We start from the raw sequence: 22,582 nt of genomic DNA, 5'->3' as shown, positions 1-22,582 counted from the left end.
TTCTCTTATTTTATACACGACCCACAAGCTTTTAGCTTTAAAACATACCGTGTTAAAATAAAGGCTTTCTATTCTATTCTATCCTAAGGTCGCAGCGGATATTATTGCCCAGCCTCTTTGTATACTTTTTAACAATTGCAAAATTGCGAAGGTTTTTCCACGCCACAAGGGCAACAGTAAAACAAATCCTAACAATTATCGTCCAATTTCCATTCTATCTCCTATTTCTAAAAATTATGGAAAGGCTTGTTTACAACCAACTCTGTTTATACCTTTCGGATAACAAATTGCTAAACAGATATCAATCAGGCTTTTGGTCGTTTCATTCAACCGCCACAGCTTTGCTTGACGCTACCAATCAATGGTACTTTAACATCGATAATGGCCTTGTCACATCCGTTGTTTTTCTCGACTTAGCTAAAGCTTTTGACACCATTGATCGTGATATTACTTATTCTAATAATTTTCCCCGAAAATAAAAGTGGTAATTCGTACGGGAGACCGGGAGATTCGGTCTGTACCATGAGGCTCCTGGATAATCTGGAGGAGTTTTCACCGTCTTTAAGTGAACAGGCTCCTGACGAGCGCCAAAAAAATAAAATAGGACGAGCGAAGCGAGCCTGGCGGGGCGGGATTTTTCTCGCTCCAGATTACTCTCGGCTATCTCTTCCCGCCTGTTTTTTTCCTTCCCCTATAACACAATCGAGAGCCTATTCACCGGGCTAAGTTGACAGAGATCTTGCATACTAATTGAGAAGACGTCTACGCCACCTTTGCCATGCTCTAATATACAGGCAATATTTGTGTCAAAGCGTTACACCTGCAAATCCTGTGCGGCAACGTTTTTGTGTCTGTAAAGGATATAACGTGGTTTTCGAATTCAGTTAGACGACCTTCATTAAGCGGCACACAAACGTTTTCCTTGTGTAATCTCTCGTTGCTTACACAACTGTCTTCTCCAGCGGTATAAAATGACAGCAAACTCTAACGTGTGTTATCGTTTTGAACAGCCCTTTTGGACGAAATTCGTTCAGAGCCTTTTATACGATAGCCGGATTCGGATATGGTGTGCCATATTCTCTTTGTCTGATGTACTGTCAAAAATGATCGGTCGACAAAATGGACAAAAATAACACTGAAGCTCATAGTCCTTTTGCAAAGTTTAACTATTTTCAATTGACTCACTCCTATAATTCGTAGTACAGTTGTTTGGAGCTATAGTACCATGAAGGTCTACGAAGATCAAAGATATCAGAGGTCAAGAAAAGGATGAAAAAGACCAGAAAATGGTGTCACATCTGCCACGATTTGATGATCTTTTTTAAGACTCCATTTACTATTTACTTTGAATGAATCCTATCCTTCTAGCTCATAGGACGTTCACTTATCACGGAAATCTAATTGGCAAAGCACGCATGACGTGCTTGTAAAATAGCAAATCACTCACTGTGATCACGTTATGATTTCCTGTCCTGCGTCACGCGGCTAATTAGGTCTCAATCACGCATCACGCTGCTAATTTTGGAAAACTGGTCGCTGAGGAGAGGTGGTCGCTTATGAGAGGTGGTCGAAGCCGGAGATTCGACTGTATCCGGATGCGTGTGGACGGGATCTCACATCAGAGCGACTCATTTCTATACATATACCCCTTCCGGGCGCGACGGAGTACAGCTCTGTACAACTCTGGCCTTCACCAAGATTGAAAACGATATCTGCAAGTGGCGCGCTTTTTATCATTTGTGCATCGGAAGAAACTAAGCTGTCATATTGAAATATTAAAACAATAAACAGCACCGCGAGCCCTGCCAATGTAGTACAAGCTAGTACTTGGAGAAGTTATTCTAGAAAATGCCGTGACGAAAGATTTCGTGACCAATATACTGACGAATCAGCTCACAGTTTTTGACACACCCCTCATCACGCCCTTCGGCTTAACAATACCGCTTGCGATGGCCTGAATATTAATAATGTATGAACGCTTTAGGACAATCTGTGCTGTTGTTTATATTCAAGTAGATAGTTTAAATTGTTGTAGCGTAATTTGGGTTGGCAGTTCGAGAAGCGGTGACTTGGAAAACCAATGAAGCGATCATTTTGGAATGGTTCGGAATCAACACTATTAATAACGAACACATCTTAACAGGCGCTTGAAATCTTCAAGAAAGGTTAGTTGGCTGAATGTAACACGTGAGTTTTTACCAGGAGTTTGTCAAAGATTGGCAGCACAAACTGAAACTATGATCGGAAACTAACATTGTCCTTAGGCTGAACATTTGACTAAGTTGTCAGGTTCCAGAGTTTATTCTTCGATCCTTGATTTCTAATTACGTAATGTTGATCGAGTCTACATTAGCGTTTGTAGTTTGTATTAAATATCATCGTACAGCGAGCATTACTGACGGTCTTTCATAAGTATCCCTGTTGTTTGCCCTGTCAAAATTTTGATTGGCCTATTGGTTTCTTGTTTTCCCTCAAAGAACTAGAAAGACATCGAATTATTCAGTGGTGTTTCGCAACTCTGGCAACTCAGTCAGGTTTGAAGGAAACGTGGTGTCCGGTTTTGTTCAGAGACTGAAAACTCGATTGCATTTTAGACATCTTCCTTAGTAATTTACATATTGTTGAAAGTTTCCTTGAAGAGCTTTTTAGTTTCGATGTACAAGTTTGAACAACTTAAAACTGAACTGTGTGGCAAATTTCTGGTGTGGTAAGTTAAACGCCGGGCCGACGACCTACTGAAAACTACGTGTTAAGTTCAGTTATGCAAAACATTCTGCTTTCGTAATTCTGCGTGCTGGTTCTTCAAGTTGAGTAAAAGTAATGAAACGGCAAAAGAATTTACGCGAATAAGCGATGAATTCTGTTATTGTAAATCGTTCAAGTTCAATTTAATCAGAAGCAAAAAACAAACATAATATTAATTACAATTTTGAGAACGTCCATTTATATGCACAGGCTCATTATAAATTTGTCTGTAAACGGTATCACAGGTACCAGAAGACGACGATAATTAAGCAATGGACTGAAGTTCAGATGAATGCATCACGCGATGACGATGCAGTTGAATTGGTTCAATTTCTCACCACAGGCGTCACAAAAAACAAGGTTATTGAAAACATCGCTCAGTGCCTCTGGCACTGAAGGTAAAATTAAACCTCTTTTTGTCGTCGCAATTTCAAATGAATACGCACCAAAACATGCGTCTGTCTAGATGTACGGTTATGTACATCTTTTTTAAACATGCAAATTACCACGCGTATTGGCTTATCGGCTCAGTAGTCCGTACAAATTAACGCCTCTGCCATGCAGACAGTGAGTAAAAATTATTTCTCTTATGCATTATCCCTCATTTTTACACCCAGATGTACAGGCGGTTGCACCAGGTACCAGCAAATTTAATGCACCTTTGCGTTCCCGTTCACAGATAAACACTTTTCGGACCCTGAGAGAAAAGGACCGGTCCTCAACTGGCTATTTTGCAGTCTTAACAAAGTTTCAACCGGATCAGCACGAAGACTTGCCGTTTAGATTATTTACTTTTGCGTTTAATCATGCAAAGGACACCAGTAGTATTACACCATTATTTCTTTTATAAGGGAGCATAGTTTGCTTTTACAGCAGCTTATTTCAATTCTCACCGTCATATACCAATGTTGGGGCAAGTTATTTTTTGCACCACGTTACGTTTCACATTCTTATGAAAAATTGATTACTCAGTGAATAGTATGCGTGGGACCAAGAAAGGATAATATCTATTGTAATGTGTGATATGCAGTGGCCTAATTGTTGGCGCAATGAAATCCGGATCGATCGAAGGGCTGTTGTGAAATGTGTTGACGGAGAATTTAAGACCGACAAGTGTGGTAATTGTAATAAACCAATCACATGAAGGGTTCTAAATTCCTCTGTTTGTCCAATAACGGTTTCAATTAGTGTTCTGTTCAGGGTTTAATTATTTATAGATATCATTGTTTCTTCTTATTTTAGTCACCCACATTTTCAAAACAAATTTATCAGCGTGGAATTCACAAAAATATTTTGGGGTATCTATAATTATTTTGAGGAAACTTTTTCGGCGGCAAATGGATAGAAGTTTGATTACTTACGTTGTTAAAATTGAAAACGCCGACTGATCCTGAGTAAGGTCGAGAGCGCAGGTTCGCTTGAAGAAAGGAAAACCTCACGGTTGCCAGGTATAGTTCACTGAAACGTATTTCAAGTTTGAAGCGGAAGAAATTTTATTCTTTGTTTTTTTGGGGGGAGAAGATAATTGCAAAGTGTACTTTAGAAGAATAGGTTAAAAAGAAACATTGAACTACGTACCAAGTATACATGTGGGGTTAGTTATGTTATGAAAAGACTTCGAAGGGAACTAAAACTGTTAAGGCGCGATCAATGTATTAAATAGTATGTTTATCCGATTTCTTCTGATCAGTTAACCGAGCACTGTTGCGTATTGACGTGGATCCATATGCGTGTTCACCTCTGCAATATTTCAATATTCCTTTATGATGGTATTAGCACCGAGGGAATATTTTAAAAGGCTATGTCGTTCTCAGAAACAAAACCAAGAATAATTTTATACACCGCTGAAAATTACAAGGTTTGAATGATCACACAGAACAACTTATATATAACATTTTTACATGTAGTTTATTTTCACTTGCATGTAGTGTATATTAATCTTTTTTTTCTGTTCTTTACAGGAAGCCATCCTCATTAAAACTTTGCCATAATATATGGAGACCTTATCCCAGAAGAGGATGAAAATAGCCCCAACAAAACCCAGAGTTTTTTCTCTGGACGAAGTCTCATATCATGCCGACATATCTTCATGCTGGATCGTGATCAAGGACAAAGTGTACGATTTAACCAACTTTTTGGATGAGGTAAATTGAATTTCTCTGTACGTTCAGTTCGAGACAAAATTCGCTCCTTGTAGTCTCTGTACGTTAGATGTCTCTTGAAAATATTTTAATTATATTTTGAAAAAAAAGCTTTGGATATAAAATGTGATTGTGATCAAGAAAATTATCCACCGTTAGAGCTTATTTGTTCGACCAGCGAAGAACTTTTGCTCGAAACGTCAACTTCATAAACTCGCTACGGCGGTCAACGTACTTTTAGCAATTTCAAGCTGATAAATAGCTAATTCTTGTTTGAATGAAACAATGGCGAGATCGAATGCCAAGGAAAAGCATCTAAGTTGCCTTAATGGCGCGTTCTTGTATAATTGTCTCAGTATCGTTTTGAGATTTGTGCTTCCCAGTAAAGGCAGATGTTGATCTGATCAATATCTAAATTCGTCCCACAATATCAGTACCTAATCAAGCATTGAGGTTTAGAGAATTCGGGATACGATCACCAAATGAAAACACGGCAATTGTCTTGATTGTAAAGTCTGATTCTTCTAGCTCATTTTAACATAAATCTATTAGCGTTCTATCACGAATGTCCGGTACCATCTATTCTTGTTGCAGATAGTGAGTAGCCTTGCAGTGTGCGGTTATCAACAAAATGGTGGCCGCTTTGCGTTTTTCGAAGTGTTTGTGAACAGGATTTAGATGAAGTGTTGAACGACTAGATTTATACTAAAACAATTAGATTATTCGCCCTCGATTTCTAAGCGTGATAGAAATCTCGAGCTCAATGACCCAATTGTTGAGGTGATTCCTCACTTTTACATTGCGCATCCTTACTGCGCATAATTTATGGCGTCATTCGCGCACGCTCGTGCACGCGCACATTGAAAACATGGCGGATTTGCCTTGGTATTGAGATCTGTCAGTTGAAAAATGGCTATAGCTCACTAACGAGCTCTGGCACCCACAATTTTTTTCAGTCATTTTAATCAACTAATCATTAGCTTTGCGTGAGAAAAGACTGATCTGATTTCTGTTGTTGAAAATTGAATACAGTTAACGATAAAGATTAGCGAAAAAACTGAGCAACGACGTTTCGGTGTCATCCTGGCACCATTTTCAAGTTAAAAAATATTTGTGCGAAAAGTAAATTAATTTATACCAATGGTGGAGGTGCGAAATTGAATAAATTAAGATTAAGATAGCTGTTCAATGTTCATGTTCATTCCAATGAGGTGTCAAACACTGGTAATGAGTTCAGTGTCTGTTCAAAGCCTAAACAAATACTTTTGCTTTGAACAGGCTTTGAACAGACACTGAACTCATTACCAGTGTTTGACACCTCATTGGAATGAACATGAACATTGAACAGCTATCTTAATCTTAATTTATTCAATTTCGCACCTCCACCATTGGTATAAATTAATTTACTTTTCGCACAAATATTTTTTAACTTGAAAATGGTGCCAGGATGACACCGAAACGTCGTTGCTCAGTTTTTTCGCTAATCTTTATCGTTAACTGTATTTCCAAATTTAATCTTATAAGAAAATTGAATAAATAAGGAAAATAGCAGCTGAACTGTAGTCTTTTCTGTTTTGCAGTTTGATAGCCGTGGCAAGCAATTTGGTTCCAATATTTTAACAAGGATTCAGCTGTCTGTAAAAATCAAACTTAAAAAATTTATTTGTGTCCGACACAAGTATTGACTGTAGTTTGAGGCGTGTTTTCATGAGTCTGGGCTCACAAAGAGTTTAACTTGGAATGTGTTCTTGTAATAAGCATTACATAATGCTTAAATGGGACATTTTTAATGCCTCACTGGTCCTTAACGAGCATGAGCACCCTACTTTTTCATTTTATAATTAAAGTTCCCATATGACAAATATTCACTGGACAAAGTTGGAACAAAAATATATCGGCAGTTTTATTTCAGGGGAATTACTTTTATCTAAGAGATATATAAACTCTGAGACAAGCAAAAGCCTGACGAATTTAACTAGCAGTTATCCAGCATGAGCATATAGACTTCTATTATCTTTGAGTTAAGGAGCTATTTACTTTGTTCTTAGCATCCGGGAGGAAGCGAAATCATGCTGGAACACGCAGGTGAGTAAAGAGTAAATCCCAAAATTGCATTTACTATAGTACAAAGAGAATGTTTTGGGGACTCAGTAAACTGTATAAATAAATCAAGTTTGTAGCGAACTTACAATCTTGCGAGACAACCCGCAGATTCAGTCGATTTATTGCTTCCATTGAGTTCAGTTCCATAATTTATATATTGAGACCTATCCTTATAAAACTTGTTCCCGTGCAGAATTCTAATTGAGAGTTTCTATTTAATTCAAACATCCATACATTTACTTACATTTCAGTTGTCACTGACAGAGGGTTGAAAGCCAAGCCTCTAAGCTTTTTCCATATAGCACTCCGTATAGTTCCCTTTTTAGCCCTTTTAGTGCCAAGATTAATCATTATGATCCATCAGCTTTAATTTTCTTTTTCTTCTTCGTTGCCCTTTTTCATTGGGCAATATACATGTCGACTGGAAGGCGTCAAGCTTGTTTTCATCAGCTTTACTCATGCGCCAGGGGTCTGGCGTAGCCCGAGGAAAACAGCGATCACGTTGGATATAAAAATTCCTGTTATACTTGTAACGAGTATGCGTACACGAAGTACAAGTCCGGGTTCCCGCCTCGCGGATCACGTGACAGCGGGCTCAGGTGGTCGGCCATGTTTGTAGTTTTCGTCGTTGCTGCTTAGTGCATTAAATAAGTTGTTTTTGCGGACACTGTTGTCTATCCACTTGTCGTTACAATACTTTTGCTCATTTGTGAGCTCCGACCATGTTACTTTGGAGAATTTAATCTATACAAGTCCAATCATTTCTCTTGAACAAATCAGTTCTGTCATTCTTGTTACTCGCCCTAACTGAATTTGCAAAACAACTTCAAAATTAAAGAATTCGAATTAAACTTCTTCTGAGGGCTAAATTGGTACGAGCTGTCTGCTCTTGGATTCTCTAGACTTGCAGTCTTTCCTTCGCTTAAGAAAAGTTGACATTGCATTAACTTAAACATTTCTGAATTCTCCTTAATTAAGGTATGGATGCCACCACCGTGTTTCAAGATATCGGCCACTCGGCTGAAGCTCAGAAGATTCTCTCAAAATATTACATTGGCGAGCTGCGAGAGGTTAGTGCACAGTTCTAGACGTAACTTAATCCCCATTTACACGAACTAGACTAGTTTAAGTGCATCAGGTTTAGGTTTTTCCAATTTGTCGATTACGCTTTGCGGTTATTTTGAAAAGACAAATTTCAAACCACCTTGATACCTTATTTGCCTCAAACAGGTTTTTACCTGCTTAAAACAGGTTTTTACCTGCTTAAGTTGCGCGACGTGCGCGGTATGAGCAACTATTTTCAACCTTGTTTAGATAAGCCACTTTTAAACATGTTAAATATGTTGGTGTGAACGGGGTATAAGCCTCTTCCAGGCGTTCAGGTGCTAGAAGAGACCAGACGCAACTAGGTGACGTTTCCAGATCAGGTTCAAAATCTAGATGTTTTGCAATGTCTACTGTACAAGAAAGAGGAATATATATGTGAACTGTGTTCACTCATTAAGTCGGAGAGGGGATTATTACAACATAATGCATTGCCTTCATAAGAGGGAAAACGTTCGCTAGTTATTTTGTGTTGTCAAATTACTGCTCTTATAAACACCGCCGTTTACACTCAGTCCATGAGTCTCAATCTGTCGGATATTTTGGCGTTTCTTGGTTTTAACAGTTTCCTGAAGAGACCATAATCAAGAGATCATGGTCTCCTGGTTCTTTGTGATATTTGAGCTACTTGTTCACTTGTTTAACACCTCCCTTCTCGCTTCTTTGCAGAACGACAAAATCTACAACACCAAGCCCAGACTTTGAGATCAAAGGTAACAGTTTTAGCTAGTTTTATCATTAATACACGCCTCTTACGAATATCTTATTTAACGAGGGCGAAGTCACTGCGCAGAGTAAGTTACATTTTAAGGATTGTAGTTTCCCCTCCCTTTATTAAGTGGCCAAAAAAAAAACGAGTCAAAACGACGATCCTTAAATTAACATGACTGGCACTGACCAGTACAGACCGTTAGGAACTATGATGGGTTTATATGCAGTACCTGCCATAAGTTACGAATGTACAATACTACTGTCAGAGCAATTGCATACAGTAAGACACTCACCCAGTATGATCGCCACTGCAAGTGGCTGCAACAAACACAGTAGAACCCCGGTAACTCGTAGTCGAACCGAGTCCCATTTCCCTCAGTAGATTTGACTCCACTTTTTCAGTCATTTTAACTCGGTTAACTCGAACTCGGATAACTCGAATTCCCCGCTAACCAGAACTAAATTTCGTTTCTCTTGATAAAAATTTACTCCGATAACTCGAATTCTGGTTCATGTAACTCACCACGGATCTCATCCCATTAGCTTTTGTGGTCGTTTAATCGGTAAAAACACTCAAAACTAACACTACAGCAATTTGATTTTAAATAGTGCAATTGCAACCGACCATTCACGTATTTGAAAGTCATTGCCCGATCTTATGAGTCATACCGGATGAAATAGTGCTACAGCGCAGAACGTTATGAAAAGTACACATGCATTTCTGACGAGATAAGTTTTATTGGCACTGTACTGTATACTGAGGTGCTGAAAAATCATTGAACTATCGATTATTAACATAGCAAGTTGGAAATTCAATTGACCCCCCTAACTCGAACTGGTTTTCGTTTCCTTTCAGAGTTCGGGTTACCGGGGTTCTACTTTATGAGAATTCACGCAAATCTTTGCTTGGATTGTTCTCACTCGCCTTGTGTTACTCGCTTGTCATGTTACGCGATAGCACCTCAATACCAAAGAATGGTAGTTCGAAGGTGTTTCATACCAACCGTCTTCAGCTGCATTGAGATTAATAAACTGCTAATACATGTATTGCCTGCATTTTAAACGCATCTCCCTGCTTTTCCCTTGCAATGTAAATTTACTAACAATTCGATTCTGTTTGAAGGAAAAGGATGCAAAATAATCTTATGTCAAGCAAACTGGCAGCCAATCACAACCAAGAAAGCAACTACTCCTACAGCTTTGACTGGATCACGATACATCAAGCTCTTCTTCGGTTGAAGTTTTCGAGCTTTCCCCTTGGCGAGAACAGCATATCAAGTACAGGCTTATCAAGGAATTTAGTTTTGACGTTTGCTTGAGAAAAAAAAAGCTTTGTCGAGTTCTTAACTTCTTTAAAAAATCGGATTAAGTCAGGACTCAAGTAAAGTTACCAATTTTAGAAACACAAATATAGTTAGTTGCCGCGCCTCAAACACCACACAAATACAGCCACCCATTTTCAAATGGGCCGGGAGCGATAACAGGTAACCTGCAAGCAATTGTTCTTTCTTTTTTTGAAAAGAGAAAGAAAAGCAGGGAATAATACTCTCTTCCACCACCGCGAATAAACGATTTAACTGTGGCTATGCAATTTGCTGGCACTCCTCAGAAAGTTACCTTTATGATGTAAAGTAAGAACTGATTTGCCTGTTATGATATCGTCATTTGTTCCAGCTATTTCACTTGAAAATGGCAAACTGTACAACACCAAGTACGGTTTGTAGCTGCCATTTCTTTGAAAGGCCTTCTTCATTCGGATCGTGCACCGTTTGAGTTGTTGTGGACGAATTGGCATACCACTTCCAGGAACAAATTACTTGTTTTAATAATATATCAACAACTTTGTATACAAACTTCCCTCTTGTAATTCAAGGTAAAAACCTTAAAGCCTAGTCGATGGGCATAGCCGATTGGTAAAGCGTTTCTAAGTTTTTTCCATCTAAATCAATAAATGCTATAAATCTACCGTATGGACTGCCTGTTTCGTGTTCATTTATTTGTTACACTGAAACAGTCATCACGGCCAACACTAGGCTCTTCCAGGCGTTCAATTCGCTTGGGCACAGCGCGAAAAATGGCGAGCGAAAAAATAGGGGAGAAGCGCGGCGTTCGCTTTCTCTCGCCGCCCTTCTCCTATTTTTTCGCCTAGTTTTCAAGCCGCTTCGTGGCCATTCATTCTACAAAGACGGTAAGATAGAGCTTGGGACGTAACTTCTCAAACTTAATTTGCGCGACTTCTTAGCAGTCCTGATCACACGCGATCAAGACTGTTTTAAAGCCACGTCTATTGCTTGCTGGCCTGACCCAAGGGGGCACCATGAACCGCACCACATATATTGTGGTCCAATGTAGCTAATTGTTCTAACTAGGTCCCGTAAATGAATTCTAAGGATTTTTAAGAACCGCTCAGTTGTTTCATTCAAATAAGCATAGATCTCTCGAATCTCTAAAGTTTATACAAATGAATCCCTTGCGCACAACTGATTTCTGTCCAGTGTGTAGGCGAGACACAGTTCTTAGTTAACAGTTTAGTCTGATCCACAGATAACAAGAGAATATGATCTGACTATTTAGCTATTTTCCAGTTAAAAATCGGAGGACAACTGTAGTATTCATTGAATACCTTTAAAATTTATTCAAACATCACGAAAATATGGCCCTAAATCTTGCCGTAATACTGTTGCGACAATTATCGCATACAAATTGTGGCACAAAGCGATTCTAAGAAAAAACTTTCATTGATATTTTGCTGTTTTTGATATTTTACTGATCAAGTATTGCGTGACACACATGGCGTGCCCTGACCATGTTTTGACCAGTCAACATAACAAATTATACAAAATACCCTAAAACTACCCTGAAATTATAAAAAAAATACGTTAATCTATATTGTCCATTGCGTGAAAATAACTTTTTGGTGTCACCTGCCATTCTTCTGTCTATGTCGTCACTAATTACGTTTTGCGAAATGGGGAACGCTTACACAACAAAATTTGCCAAAGAATTCACTGCATGTTAAACTGAAAAACACAATGAATTGGTATTTAGTATATGTTGCATAAGAAGTTATTTAACAAATAAAGAAGCCTAAGCCGTGTATTACACTGTGATAAAACACGATGGGCATTTGAGAACACGAGGGAAATGTAGAAAGCACTCGCCTGCGGCTCGTGTTTTCTACATTCCTCTATCTATATTATAGTACATTACATATTGTGACGCGATTCCTTTATAAGTGATTCCTAAATAACTTGGACATGATTACAAGGCCATTTCTTGAAGACTTCCTAAGACGTAATTAAGTTACGAAAAGAATACATTATAAACTGCAGCCTACTTTCCTTTCCCATTTTAGGAGATTGATTTTAACCATTGCCAATCATTTCTGAGACACGCGAGCTATATTTCACATGTGTTCGAACGTTTTTCACTTTGTTCAGTATTCTGAATCTACTGTGACTTTCAAAAATGATAGATCAAACAGCGACTTCCCTATGAAATAACTTAAGATATGTCATATTAACAGGTCAATTTACCAACACAGCAATGACTCTTCTCTCAAGCTAGTAAAGGCTAACTCAGTTATGCCTTCACTAGCTTGAGAGAGGAGTTAATGCTGTGCTGTTAACCTCTTTCAGTACCTCGCAAGACGATTCTTGCCAAGCCGAAAGATTGTGAAACGTACCATTCCATATCGTAACATTCAAGTAACAGTTCACCCATCTCTACAGAAGTCAGGAGAACCTGGCATGGTCTAATGACGCGGCTGATTCCTTCGCAGTCTTGGAAACCAATCTCAGGTCGGGAACCACTGTATTCTACTGTAGGTACTTGAATCTTGTTGTGGTTTCAAACCTCTGCCAGTTAACTTTTGATCTCAGTTGTTGGTCATTACTATGGTCTTCTCAGACGTTTTGTGGAGGCACCCCACCACTTCTTTCTCCTCTTCCAGTAAGCCATCCATATCATGGATCAGTACCGAATCAGTGCTGCAGAAGTTCGTTGTAGTCCTTGATCTTTATAACAACCGTCGATGACTTTATGGTCTTTCATGCCATCACTCATATTCTTATCTTGAGGGTTAGTAGGTGAACGTAAGTATCCCTGTCAGTCTGCATTTTGTTGTTTAAAATTTGTCTTCCCGCAGTTTTGTCAGAATTAATGACTCGAACAAGGTTGGCACCGAGGTTGCACTGGCTTACGTGAGGCCCCCCACGGTGGAGATCTTGAAAGAGCTGGAGATGAGTCTTGCAAAGAAGGCTAATCTGATCCTCAGAAAGATCTACAGGGTTCTTTTCGATCGAAAACCCGCGTTTTCTTAAGAAGTAATCTTGAGACGGCTTAGTGTAATTTTCAGAGTGACTTTACTCTGGTGACTAATGAGGTTAATTTGACACGGCTGGGAATACACTTCTTGAGATTGGTAAAGATTGGGTCGACGAGGCCAAGGTTGCTGTGAGAGAAGTGATCATCGCTCCCACGCTTCTTGAATGCAGTTCTGTCGCTGTTTTGAACTTTCCATTCGACTTCCCAATCTTCAGTGATCTCACTGCAGTCTCCACCTCGTCATAGTCCCAGCAGATGATCTTGTTCGATCTCGAGGCTGCAAATGTCGGAACAGTATTTGGTCAATCAGTTAACAATTTCTTGTGCCTCTGAACGCCATTGGCCTGATTTGTCCTGACGCTCATTGTTAAGATTGCCTTGACTTGTTTCGTAGTGGTAAGAACCCTATTAATTTGCCACATCTTCTTACTGTTGTTCATGCAAAGACTATCGCAAAATCCAGTTCATTTTTTCTGCTCTCCAGTTTATTCTTGCACTTTTGATTCAACCATGAACACTAGGCTCGATGATGATGTTCGTCGTCAGTGCCATTTTTTAACTTTTCAAATCTCTCTTTCAGTCACGAAGATCGAAAACTTCCGCTCGCGGTATTTTCAAATGATCTTCTTAGCTAAGTCGCTAATTTTTTTCACCGAGTCTAAGTTTAGTAAGTCTTCGCCCTGCAGGACTGCAGGATGGTGATAAGTGAGGAGAAACTTCCCACTTACCTCACTTAGATTCACTTAACAGACGATTACTTTGAGGTCTTCTGTTTGTAAGTTTCTTTCCAGACTCTTCCCGCCTTGGTGATGTAGGGGCCTAAGTTCCAAATAAATTCATTGTGTTCCTTCTTTTGTTTGCACTCTGGTTTGTTATCTTCTGTACACTTGGTACAAACAAATTGAATAGTGTCTCCTCTCCATGAATGTGCAAAAGGGCAGCGCTTAATACCGCTGGAAGAGTCGGTGTTCGTGTGGTTGCGGCATTCTACAGACTTGTACGCTCCTCGTACCAGTGATCCATGGTGAACCCTCCCTTTGCCATCAACGTGCGTTAGTCGGAAATTACGCCACTGTTCTCCCTGATGACCCCTTTTGCATTCTATTTCTTGCCGCACCACTGAGACCACAGGTTGCTGGCTTCGAGCGTTAGCTCTTCCCCTCTCGTGGCTGGCTTCTTCGTGTTTTAACGCAGATACATAAGAAGGTGGAATTGTTGTTGCCGTAGGCCCCTGAAAATTATCATCGCTGACTAAAGGCGATGGAGCAGTAGACCTGGAGCATGGAGACGAGTTCACAAGTCCTCTTGGTCCATCACAAGGTTCACTAGGGAGCTGCTCTTGACAACTGGGCACAGCTGAGATAATAGTGGTTTCTTCTTTCATGTCTTTTACATCCGGATTTCTCTATTTCCCAGTGCCAATGTTTCGTTCACGCGGTTTTTGTCTCCCTCTCCCTCGAGCAACAGTAGATAAGGCACAACTCCCGTTGTCGTTTATTGCATCCAGATTTGTCTGTTTCCCACTGCCAATGTTTCGTTCACGCGGTTTTCGTCTCCCTCCCCCACGACCAGCAGCAAATAAGGCACAACTCCCATTGTCGTTTGAGGTACTGGTGGACGGAAAAGCCGCTAACTTTCTGTCTGCTGCTTTTCTGGTCATGTTCGAATAAGTGTCTTTATCTACTGGATCGTATGCGTACGGACCAGCCACTGAAAAGCCAACGTAGAACCACAAGTCGTCTCTGCTTTCCTTAGGATAGAGCATGTCATCAAAACGAAGTTGAATTCCTCGATATGTAATGACTCCTGTAGATGCTTTTTGACCTCGTACACGAGCCAATGTTTCGGACACTTCCTTGCTCCTCCAAAAGTCCGTTTTTGTATTCCTCCACTTTTTTTCTAACTCGGGAAACTCTTGACGGCTTACAATAGCGGCCAGTCCAGTCCCGTTACCGAGGAAGTACTCAGCTGCAGATTTCCGAGCTCTCCAACCAGTCCTCTTCTGGACCATTTCACAACATTTCTTAATGGAAGCCAATGTTCCTGAATTAGTCGCAGTAAGGCTTCCATCTGGGACAGGAAAATGGATCATGTAGTTAAAAAGATGCGCCCACTCGGAGTCGGGAAACTTCTTTATCCACGTTTGTACAACTTTATCAAGCTCCTCGACGGGTGGTTTGTCTTCAGGTGGAAGGCGAAGGCAGGCCCTGGAGAAAATGAACATGTTGTCATGGTTGCCACTACCCTGTAGACAATGCGGTTTTAAGAGGTGATAAATGGACAAAACCACTTCTTTGTTAAGGTTGTACCAGCCACTGTACGAGGTTTCATTATTCTTGAAAAGGGTATCCTGCACCACTACTTGAAGGAGATCAGGCGCCTTTTTCGATAACGGTGACAAAGACTCCTGCACCTGCACAGTAACCAGCCTACTTCTGTCAAATCCACTGATTTCGTAAAATTTTTGTCGCAACTTGCACGCCCTTACGTTTGCAGTGCTTAAGCCTCTAAATTCGTTTTCATTGACGTACGTGGTCGATTGCCTGTATTTGATATCTTCGAAAAGTGCATCAAGTAGCTGCAACGTGGTTAGGCCAAGATTCTGGATGAATTTGTGATCTTCCTGCTGCAGAAGATCTTCCATTTCTTGAGGGATCTCGCCCACCTCCAAGTATCTTGTGAAACTGGGATCTTCCCTGAGACAAAAACAAGGCAAAGACTTAACGATTTTCAGGAGCAAGACGATAACTTCTATTTTTCCATTCACTGAGTAGAAAATTGAGCCCGGGCATCTTCTCTATTGCTTGATCATACACCTTCAGAGCGTTGCGACCTATTTCTATCACGTCAGGCATTGAAGATACCAGAGAATGCCCATCGTCGGTATTGACGTCTCTCAGTTGCAAAACGTACAGAACACCTTTGGTCGAGTAATGGTGGCTGTTGTTGGGCTGCAGGTGAATAGCAATATCGACGGCAATGTGTGCTGCTTTAATGCCAGTTTCAGGCATAGGAAGGTGGGACTCATCCCGTTTGCTTAAAATCATGGCATCGCAGAGACGACTGTGCATAGCGTCCATGCTCTCCAGCTGTTTGAAACGCATCTCATAAGCCATAAATCTCGCCAACTGTTGCCAGGCGTATGCTTTATCCTCAGTTTGGTTTGCCTTCTGGCAGACTGTGATCAGTAACTCTAGTGGTCTTTGCGGATTGCCATGGTCTCCTTCCAAAATGTCAAGAATCAAAGGGGAGTACCTGGTGCGGACATCATAAATTCCGTGGACTTCATTTTCTACATCTGGGCCAATGTTATCTTCAGCTTTTTCGTCTTCTTGCGGAAGAGAAACTCGGTTGGAAACCCTCTTTCGATGTAGAAGAATCTGGAAAAGTTGTTCTCTCAGGGATTTATTCACATACGCTTTTCCTCTCTCGGCGCTTTCCAAAAGCTCCACTGCAATTTCTCCAGTATTCATTCTTGATTTGACGACTTCGCTAACAAGGGAGTGTGCAGGTCGCCAACCATGATATCCATAGGATTCGCTGAATCCTTCAAGAAGAAGTCCTCCGAATTTGTCGTGAATGGATGTCATTCGTGCACACTCTTGGCCCATCTCATCACTTGATTCACTGAGGACATCGACCACGAATGTGTGAGGCAGGATACCCGAACCATTACTGAAGAAGTGGAGAAAGCAGCAGAAACAAAGCAGCTTTTCATGAATGGCATGTGAATCACCAAGGAAGGCCAAAGTACTCTCGATACGATTCTGAAGTCGTTCCCTTATCTTGACGTACTCCCTTCCAAACAGCTCTAATCCAAACCAAATAAATCGCTTTTCTCTCTCCAGGACCTTTACAGCTTCTCTTCGACGTCCGCTGTCTCTGGTAATGTTGATTAAGATGTTCCTACCGTGGCTCATTTCATTTTCATCCAGTTGCCGAAGTGGTTTCATTTCAAACTCAAGTGTAGAGCCACTCTTTTGAATAGGATAGGAGGTGATTATGACACATTTTGTCTCTCTCGTTTTTAGTCGCTCCGACAAACCCCCAGTGTCGGACTCGGAGAGATTATCGAGGAGAACCAGAACTGGGAGTGAAACATTTTGTTGCTTCTCATTGTAGCCTACACGCTGAAGCTGATCAATTTGAAAATCTGTATCATTTGTTACGGCCTTGACGACCGCACAACGGCAGTCTTTAAGCTTTTTCCACAGAATTCTGCGACACAGAGTCATTGCGCCAGATCCTCGTTCATACGGAACAGTGAATTCCCTCACAGAGCAAATGCGATCACTGCTTGGACTAGGATTACTTAGTGATTTTACCGCTTGCTCAATTTTTTGAGTTATCTCTTGTTCCAGGTTTCTTTCGATAGTGTGATCGTGGAACAAGTTAATTTGGCTGGCTCGTGTGCCTTTATAAAAGGCATTCCTTGCTTTCTCGATGTCCTCTATTGTGTTTGGTAATCGAGGCTCTGGGCAGTAAACCTCAAGATTATCCCAAGAATGGATAACTTTGTTCAGGACTTCCTTTTCGCCGGTAACATAGGGAAGTTTCGTGGTAGCTCCTCTCTCCATAAATTCGCCAGTTCCGACCATTTCTCGAACAATTTCTCTCAGTAGATCCCATGATATGTCGGTGAGGGAGCATTCTTGCTTTCACTGATGATGGTGACACATTTTCTTGCAATTTCTCCACCAAGTATGTTAAAACAGCTTTCTGCAATATCCGACATTTCCATGACTGCGTTCTCCCCAAGAACAAGAATTGCAATGACCAGTCTTCCGGTAGGGAAATACCGCTTGCAAGCATTGTGTGTGCGATAGAAATTGTCCTTGGCTGAACATGTTATCCACTCTTCGCCTTGCAGCTCCTTCAGCTGTAAAATCCAAGTTGTACCTCTCGTAGTCAGTGGCCAATCCTTGCTGGCATTCCAGTCCAACGAGATGTTTTTAAAGTCATCTAGGTTCTTAACATTTGCACGACGTGCATCCGTTGTCTCGTTGCAAATGAAATATAACCCATCTATCTTCGACGCAGCGTCAAACAGATCGAAAACGGCTATCCAAGGAATGCTTTGCAGGAATGATAGACGCGGAGTACTTCCGTACTGGGAAGGCACCTTGTTGGCAACAAGAATGTAGTGATAATCTTTGATGTTCACGTCAAACAGTCGTTCTCTCACCCTCTTGTTGTACATCTTGAAATCAGGATCGTCTGGGTTGTGTCCTGCAATTTAAAATTTATTTATTTATAAAAAGAAAGGGCCTGAGGCTGAATACACGTGGTCTGCCTTCAATACCTCATAAGCAGGAAAGAAAGATGAAAGGTGTAAATGTATCTTGTACAAGAACAAAAATATTCTGTGGCTTATTTCATTCCATATTGTTTCATGGATAATTACGAATTATGGCATTTTCTCCCTAACTGAACTGGAATTTATGTAATATGTTAGGATGATCAAGGGCGTAGCCAGCTTTCTGAAGAATTGTAGGCCTGGCTCAGATACAGGGGTAGTCAGTTGTTATGTTTCCTATGAAAATTGGCAGATGGCTTTCTCCGTCATTTTCTGATGACTGTATGTGTATTTCGAAGGCACTTGTAAAAATGCGAACTGACATACGTAGAATAGGTCAAGTTTGCTTAATGGATGCTCTTGTTTTCAACACCGAGCGCATGCCCATTATGCTGGTTAACTGGTTAGCCTAGAACACTCTCGAGCTATCATTTGCGTTGCAATCCTTGATGTTATCACGACAGGGATAGTTACAAAATTTGTAACGCTAAGATACATAAGAAAATGCGGTCTATTTAATCCTCGAACATGAAACGGTGCTTGATAACTGTTTTGTCTTCTACACACTTTAAAAATATGAGTGGGATGCCTAAATACTAGCAAGGCTTCTTCGGTTGTCGTTGGTTCGATATGTTTCATGGTTAATATAAATGTAGGTTGTTGGTGGTCTTAGTCACCTTTCCTTAACGATTGTGGACACCGTAAGTGAAGAACGACATGGCAAATTAAACTGATGAAACTATTTAAAAAAAAACGCCAGCTGGCGAGAGACTGACTAGCTGTCGATGCGTAAATATAGCTAGTAGCAAGATTGAGGATTTTAATCAGGGCCTTCAATACCCCAAAGTTACAGGAACAGATTACATGCGACTTAATGACAAAGACATCTAAAGCCCTTTCTGGTATGTAGTACTGTTTTCGGAAATATTGTTTTCAAACTTGAACTCGTGCTTGTAAACAGGCGGTAGAAATATATTGTACAGTCAATTCAGAAAATTTAGGTATTTAAAAAAACCTGATGCACCAAAAGTCTAATAGATTTCTGAAAATGGCGAAGCCTACGAGGAAAATCAGTAAAGTATGCAACTACTTACCACCTGTAAATTCGTTTGCACCTACAATGATAAGAGAAATAATAGACGAGTTTAGCGTTTATCATGGCTCGGAAGGATAGCGTACCAACTGCTTTGCATCAACTCCGCATATCTACATAGCAGCAAATAGTTAATAAAAACGTCAATAAAAAAACGGTAGTTAAAAGTCTTCTTTTAGTCCATCAGCTGAGGTGGTTGTATGGCCCACTTGAGGGGAACAAACGAAACTTGTATATTCTTAATCTTTGACTATTAAGCATCATAAAAATGTACGATAGCAAGCACAGAACGGTAGCTTTCACTTTGTAAATCGAATTTTAAATTTATCCCCAATACCCTCCTTTTGGTCGCCATCTTGGAATTCTTAAAAAACATTAAAAAGTGTTATTTTCTCATGTTTCTTTTCTTAGAGGCACACGATATTTTGCCTAGGCGTATATTGGGCATAATTAGTATCTTAGATATTATTTCAGTATTGTCTGTGGTTGTTCAAGCTATGATGACGTCATAAATTACGTCGCAATGGCCGCCACTTTGTTTTCTAGTTTATGTATTCAACCTCTATTTTAACCATCTGAAATAACTAAATTACCAATAAGGTGCTCCACATCACAGTACTAGAAAAACACCTTTTCTACGTTAAGTTAATGAAGCACACTACGCCATGAACCAATACACCATAACTCCAGGTATATACATGTAAATAGGTTCACACTTCAATATAGAGCTCGTTTGAGTACAGAAACGCCCCGATCGTATAACGCCCTTTGTCACTGCTGTCACTTGCATTTGGATCTATAACTTCTCACACTCACAAACAATTCATCAAGCCTAAACACGGTAAATCATGACCGTGACGGTGTTTGGATATCAGATTGTTTTAGCAGATATTATCACGATTTTATTTTTCTGTTTCTCCTTAGTTTTAGTTCCCATCGAAAAGTTCTATTAAACACTCCAGACTCTGTTTGAGCACCTTTCCAAACACCTCAAAAATTGTCAAAAATACTCCGCTACTAGCGTCGTATTTCAACTGTCTTCTCTGTAGTGACGGCTCCCTTCCAGATTGCTGCTTGATTATTTGCTCTTGCAACGCGACGTCATAGAGATGACTGGCATAGCTGCAAAGCCTCTGACTAGACTTTCCCGCCTCTGGCGCAGTGGACTTCATAGCGCAGCGCATCCATACTGTGGCACTCCTTCTCGTACAGCTGTCACACGAGTGCCTCCTTCAGTATCTCTTCGGATACTGTTCACACCTTCCCAATTCTTGCCTCAGACGTACCTTTCACTGTATTGGAGAGTTGAACTGCTTACCAGAGAGTGTCAACCTGTGATCGTGTGTACGCCAATTACGACTTTCATGAGGTAGTGCTTGTCAATGCAGCTGTTAATAACTAAAGAAATTTCATCATTCTGGTCTTTCCGCCTCTTCCATTCTTCATGTAGCACAATCCAACGTTTTGGCTTTGAGCAAGCAGTAGGACAAAGATATCAGTGTCAGAGTGGATGACGCACCTGCCTCCCACGTACCCGAGCATGGAGAACCATACTCATATCAGCCTCTTCGTGATAACACCCTTCCTCAGGAACTGGTTCGCATGTGGCTGTGTCTTAGTCTCTAGCACTGATCTTCGGTTGTCATGTACATGATCCGGTCACTGAGCCTGCCTCAGAATGCTTCTTTCTTCCACTGTGACACGAGGGAATTGGCAATGATAGGATTGTTTGCGGTGACACTGAAAAGCTTGATCCCTGACTTCGCATTATTAGGCTACGAGTAGTCCCTCTTTTGCTTAGTCCGTTGACCGTAGACCGTACATAAACCGCGAGGAAAGAATGGCCGCGTGAAATCCTGGGGGCGTCCCCAGGACTCGCGCGCGCAGGAGTTCGCGCGGCCATTTTTCTCACCGTTTTCTCTTGCGTCACGCACCGCGGACTAAGCGAAAGAAGGACTACTCGTAGTCTATCGAAGTATAGGCAGGAAGTATGTTACTGTACTGTTCAGCGTCAGAGGTAGACACTCTTTAAAATCTTTCAACATTCTTGATCGATATCGCGCGATACATGTTGAACACTACGTCCACGTGCCTGTCACCGGTGCTCATTACCAACTCAAACACTCTCTTAGCGACCACATGAGACATACCTCGAGGGGGCGGGACATTCAACTTCTGCAAGACCACCATTCCAGGTATACTGAAAATACTGGTTGCGTTCTTGGGGTATTTCTCGGTAACTGTGATGCGTCACTCTAGCTGTTGGGAGAGTTTGGCTTTGCGCAGTTGTTTTTCGCGGGAGTCCACAAGGATCGGCAAGAGACCAAGGAAGTGGATGAAAGTGTCCGACAAGTGCCATCAGAGCAAATACATCACGATCCATACGAGGAGGAAGTACTACATCCCAGTTGCGAACCTTACGCACAGCCCACAGATCCTTAAAAGACTTCAGCTTGGCTTTCTTCAATGGATCTAAGTAATCTGAAGTCGGATTGGATGAGCAATGGTCGTTACAAAGTCATTCACTGTCTTCTTTACCTTGCTCGCTTGGCCTGCAATAAGTCATCACTTACTTCTGTTGTCGCTTTGATACCCCGGCATGGATAAGCTCGTTAATGCTGCACCTTGTTTCCATGGCTATGTGATAACATCCTTGAGCTGATCCACGCCAGCTTTCCTACAGCTTTGATGTCTTCTTTGATGCTACTGGAGTAAACTCCTTATGGATGTAGGTCTGTGATGAAGTCGTAGCCAAATACTCGTGAAGAAGCTTCCTGGGCTAACCTAGGACCCTAACAACCGCATATAATGCATTCATCCAACATTGATCAGATCATGGTGCGGAGGAAACACTTTCGCACTTTTGTTTGTGGGACCGCATGTTTGGGAACTGAGGCTGGATATAGGAAACAGGCAAATGAATTTGAGGGCTTTGTTTCAACAAACTTGCAATTTATACAAATATTTTATCTACTTGCCCTCTTTCCATGAAATAATTTTGAGAACCGCACGTTACAATGTTCTTGCAATGATTATAGGTGCAAAATGATTATATTGCGACCA

General features: G+C 40.9%; 1 protein-coding gene and 1 pseudogene across 3 annotated transcripts; one reads left to right on the top strand and one right to left on the bottom strand.

Moving 5' to 3' along the window:
* Nucleotides 1-1,985: 1,985 nt before the first annotated feature.
* Nucleotides 1,986-10,774, top strand: LOC110057398 (cytochrome b5-like). Of its 2 annotated transcripts, none has more exons than XM_089298144.1 (5): nt 1,986-2,165; nt 4,707-4,889; nt 6,935-6,971; nt 7,968-8,059; nt 8,763-8,806. In XM_089298144.1, exons 2-5 carry the CDS (start codon nt 4,740-4,742, stop codon nt 8,796-8,798), a joined length of 315 nt encoding a protein of 104 aa, XP_089154270.1. In that variant the 5' UTR covers nt 1,986-2,165; nt 4,707-4,739; the 3' UTR covers nt 8,799-8,806. The 2 variants fall into 2 exon arrangements, with proteins under 2 accessions (XP_089154270.1, XP_089154271.1); XM_089298145.1 differs by lacking the exon at nt 1,986-2,165 and adding an exon at nt 9,928-10,774 and having other exon boundaries at nt 4,755-4,889.
* A 422-nt stretch (nt 10,775-11,196) lies between these two features.
* On the bottom strand, nt 11,197-22,120 carry LOC110057400 (sterile alpha motif domain-containing protein 9-like; annotated as a pseudogene). Its single transcript, XR_016209601.1, has 5 exons — nt 22,093-22,120; nt 21,670-22,000; nt 19,610-19,632; nt 19,521-19,541; nt 11,197-18,359 (listed from the first exon to the last, which is right to left on the bottom strand). The product of XR_016209601.1 is annotated as a sterile alpha motif domain-containing protein 9-like (transcript).
* Nucleotides 22,121-22,582: the final 462 nt, after the last annotated feature.

The sequence above is a fragment of the Orbicella faveolata genome, unplaced genomic scaffold (genome assembly GCF_042242905.1).
Source record: "Orbicella faveolata isolate gen_17 unplaced genomic scaffold, um_ofav_v1 contig_3, whole genome shotgun sequence".
In the NCBI taxonomy this organism is placed as follows: domain Eukaryota; kingdom Metazoa; phylum Cnidaria; class Anthozoa; order Scleractinia; family Merulinidae; genus Orbicella; species Orbicella faveolata.
This window is presented reverse-complemented; position numbering and strand designations above follow the sequence as displayed.

Coding starts and splice junctions, on each gene's coding strand:
- LOC110057398 (XM_089298144.1), top strand. CDS start 4,740: ATGGAGACCTTATCCCAGAAGAGGATGAAAATAGCCCCAACAAAACCC. Junction 6,972..7,967: donor AATCATGCTGGAACACGCAG/GTGAGTAAAGAG, acceptor TCCTTAATTAAG/GTATGGATGCCACCACCGTG. Junction 8,060..8,762: donor ACATTGGCGAGCTGCGAGAG/GTTAGTGCACAG, acceptor GCTTCTTTGCAG/AACGACAAAATCTACAACAC.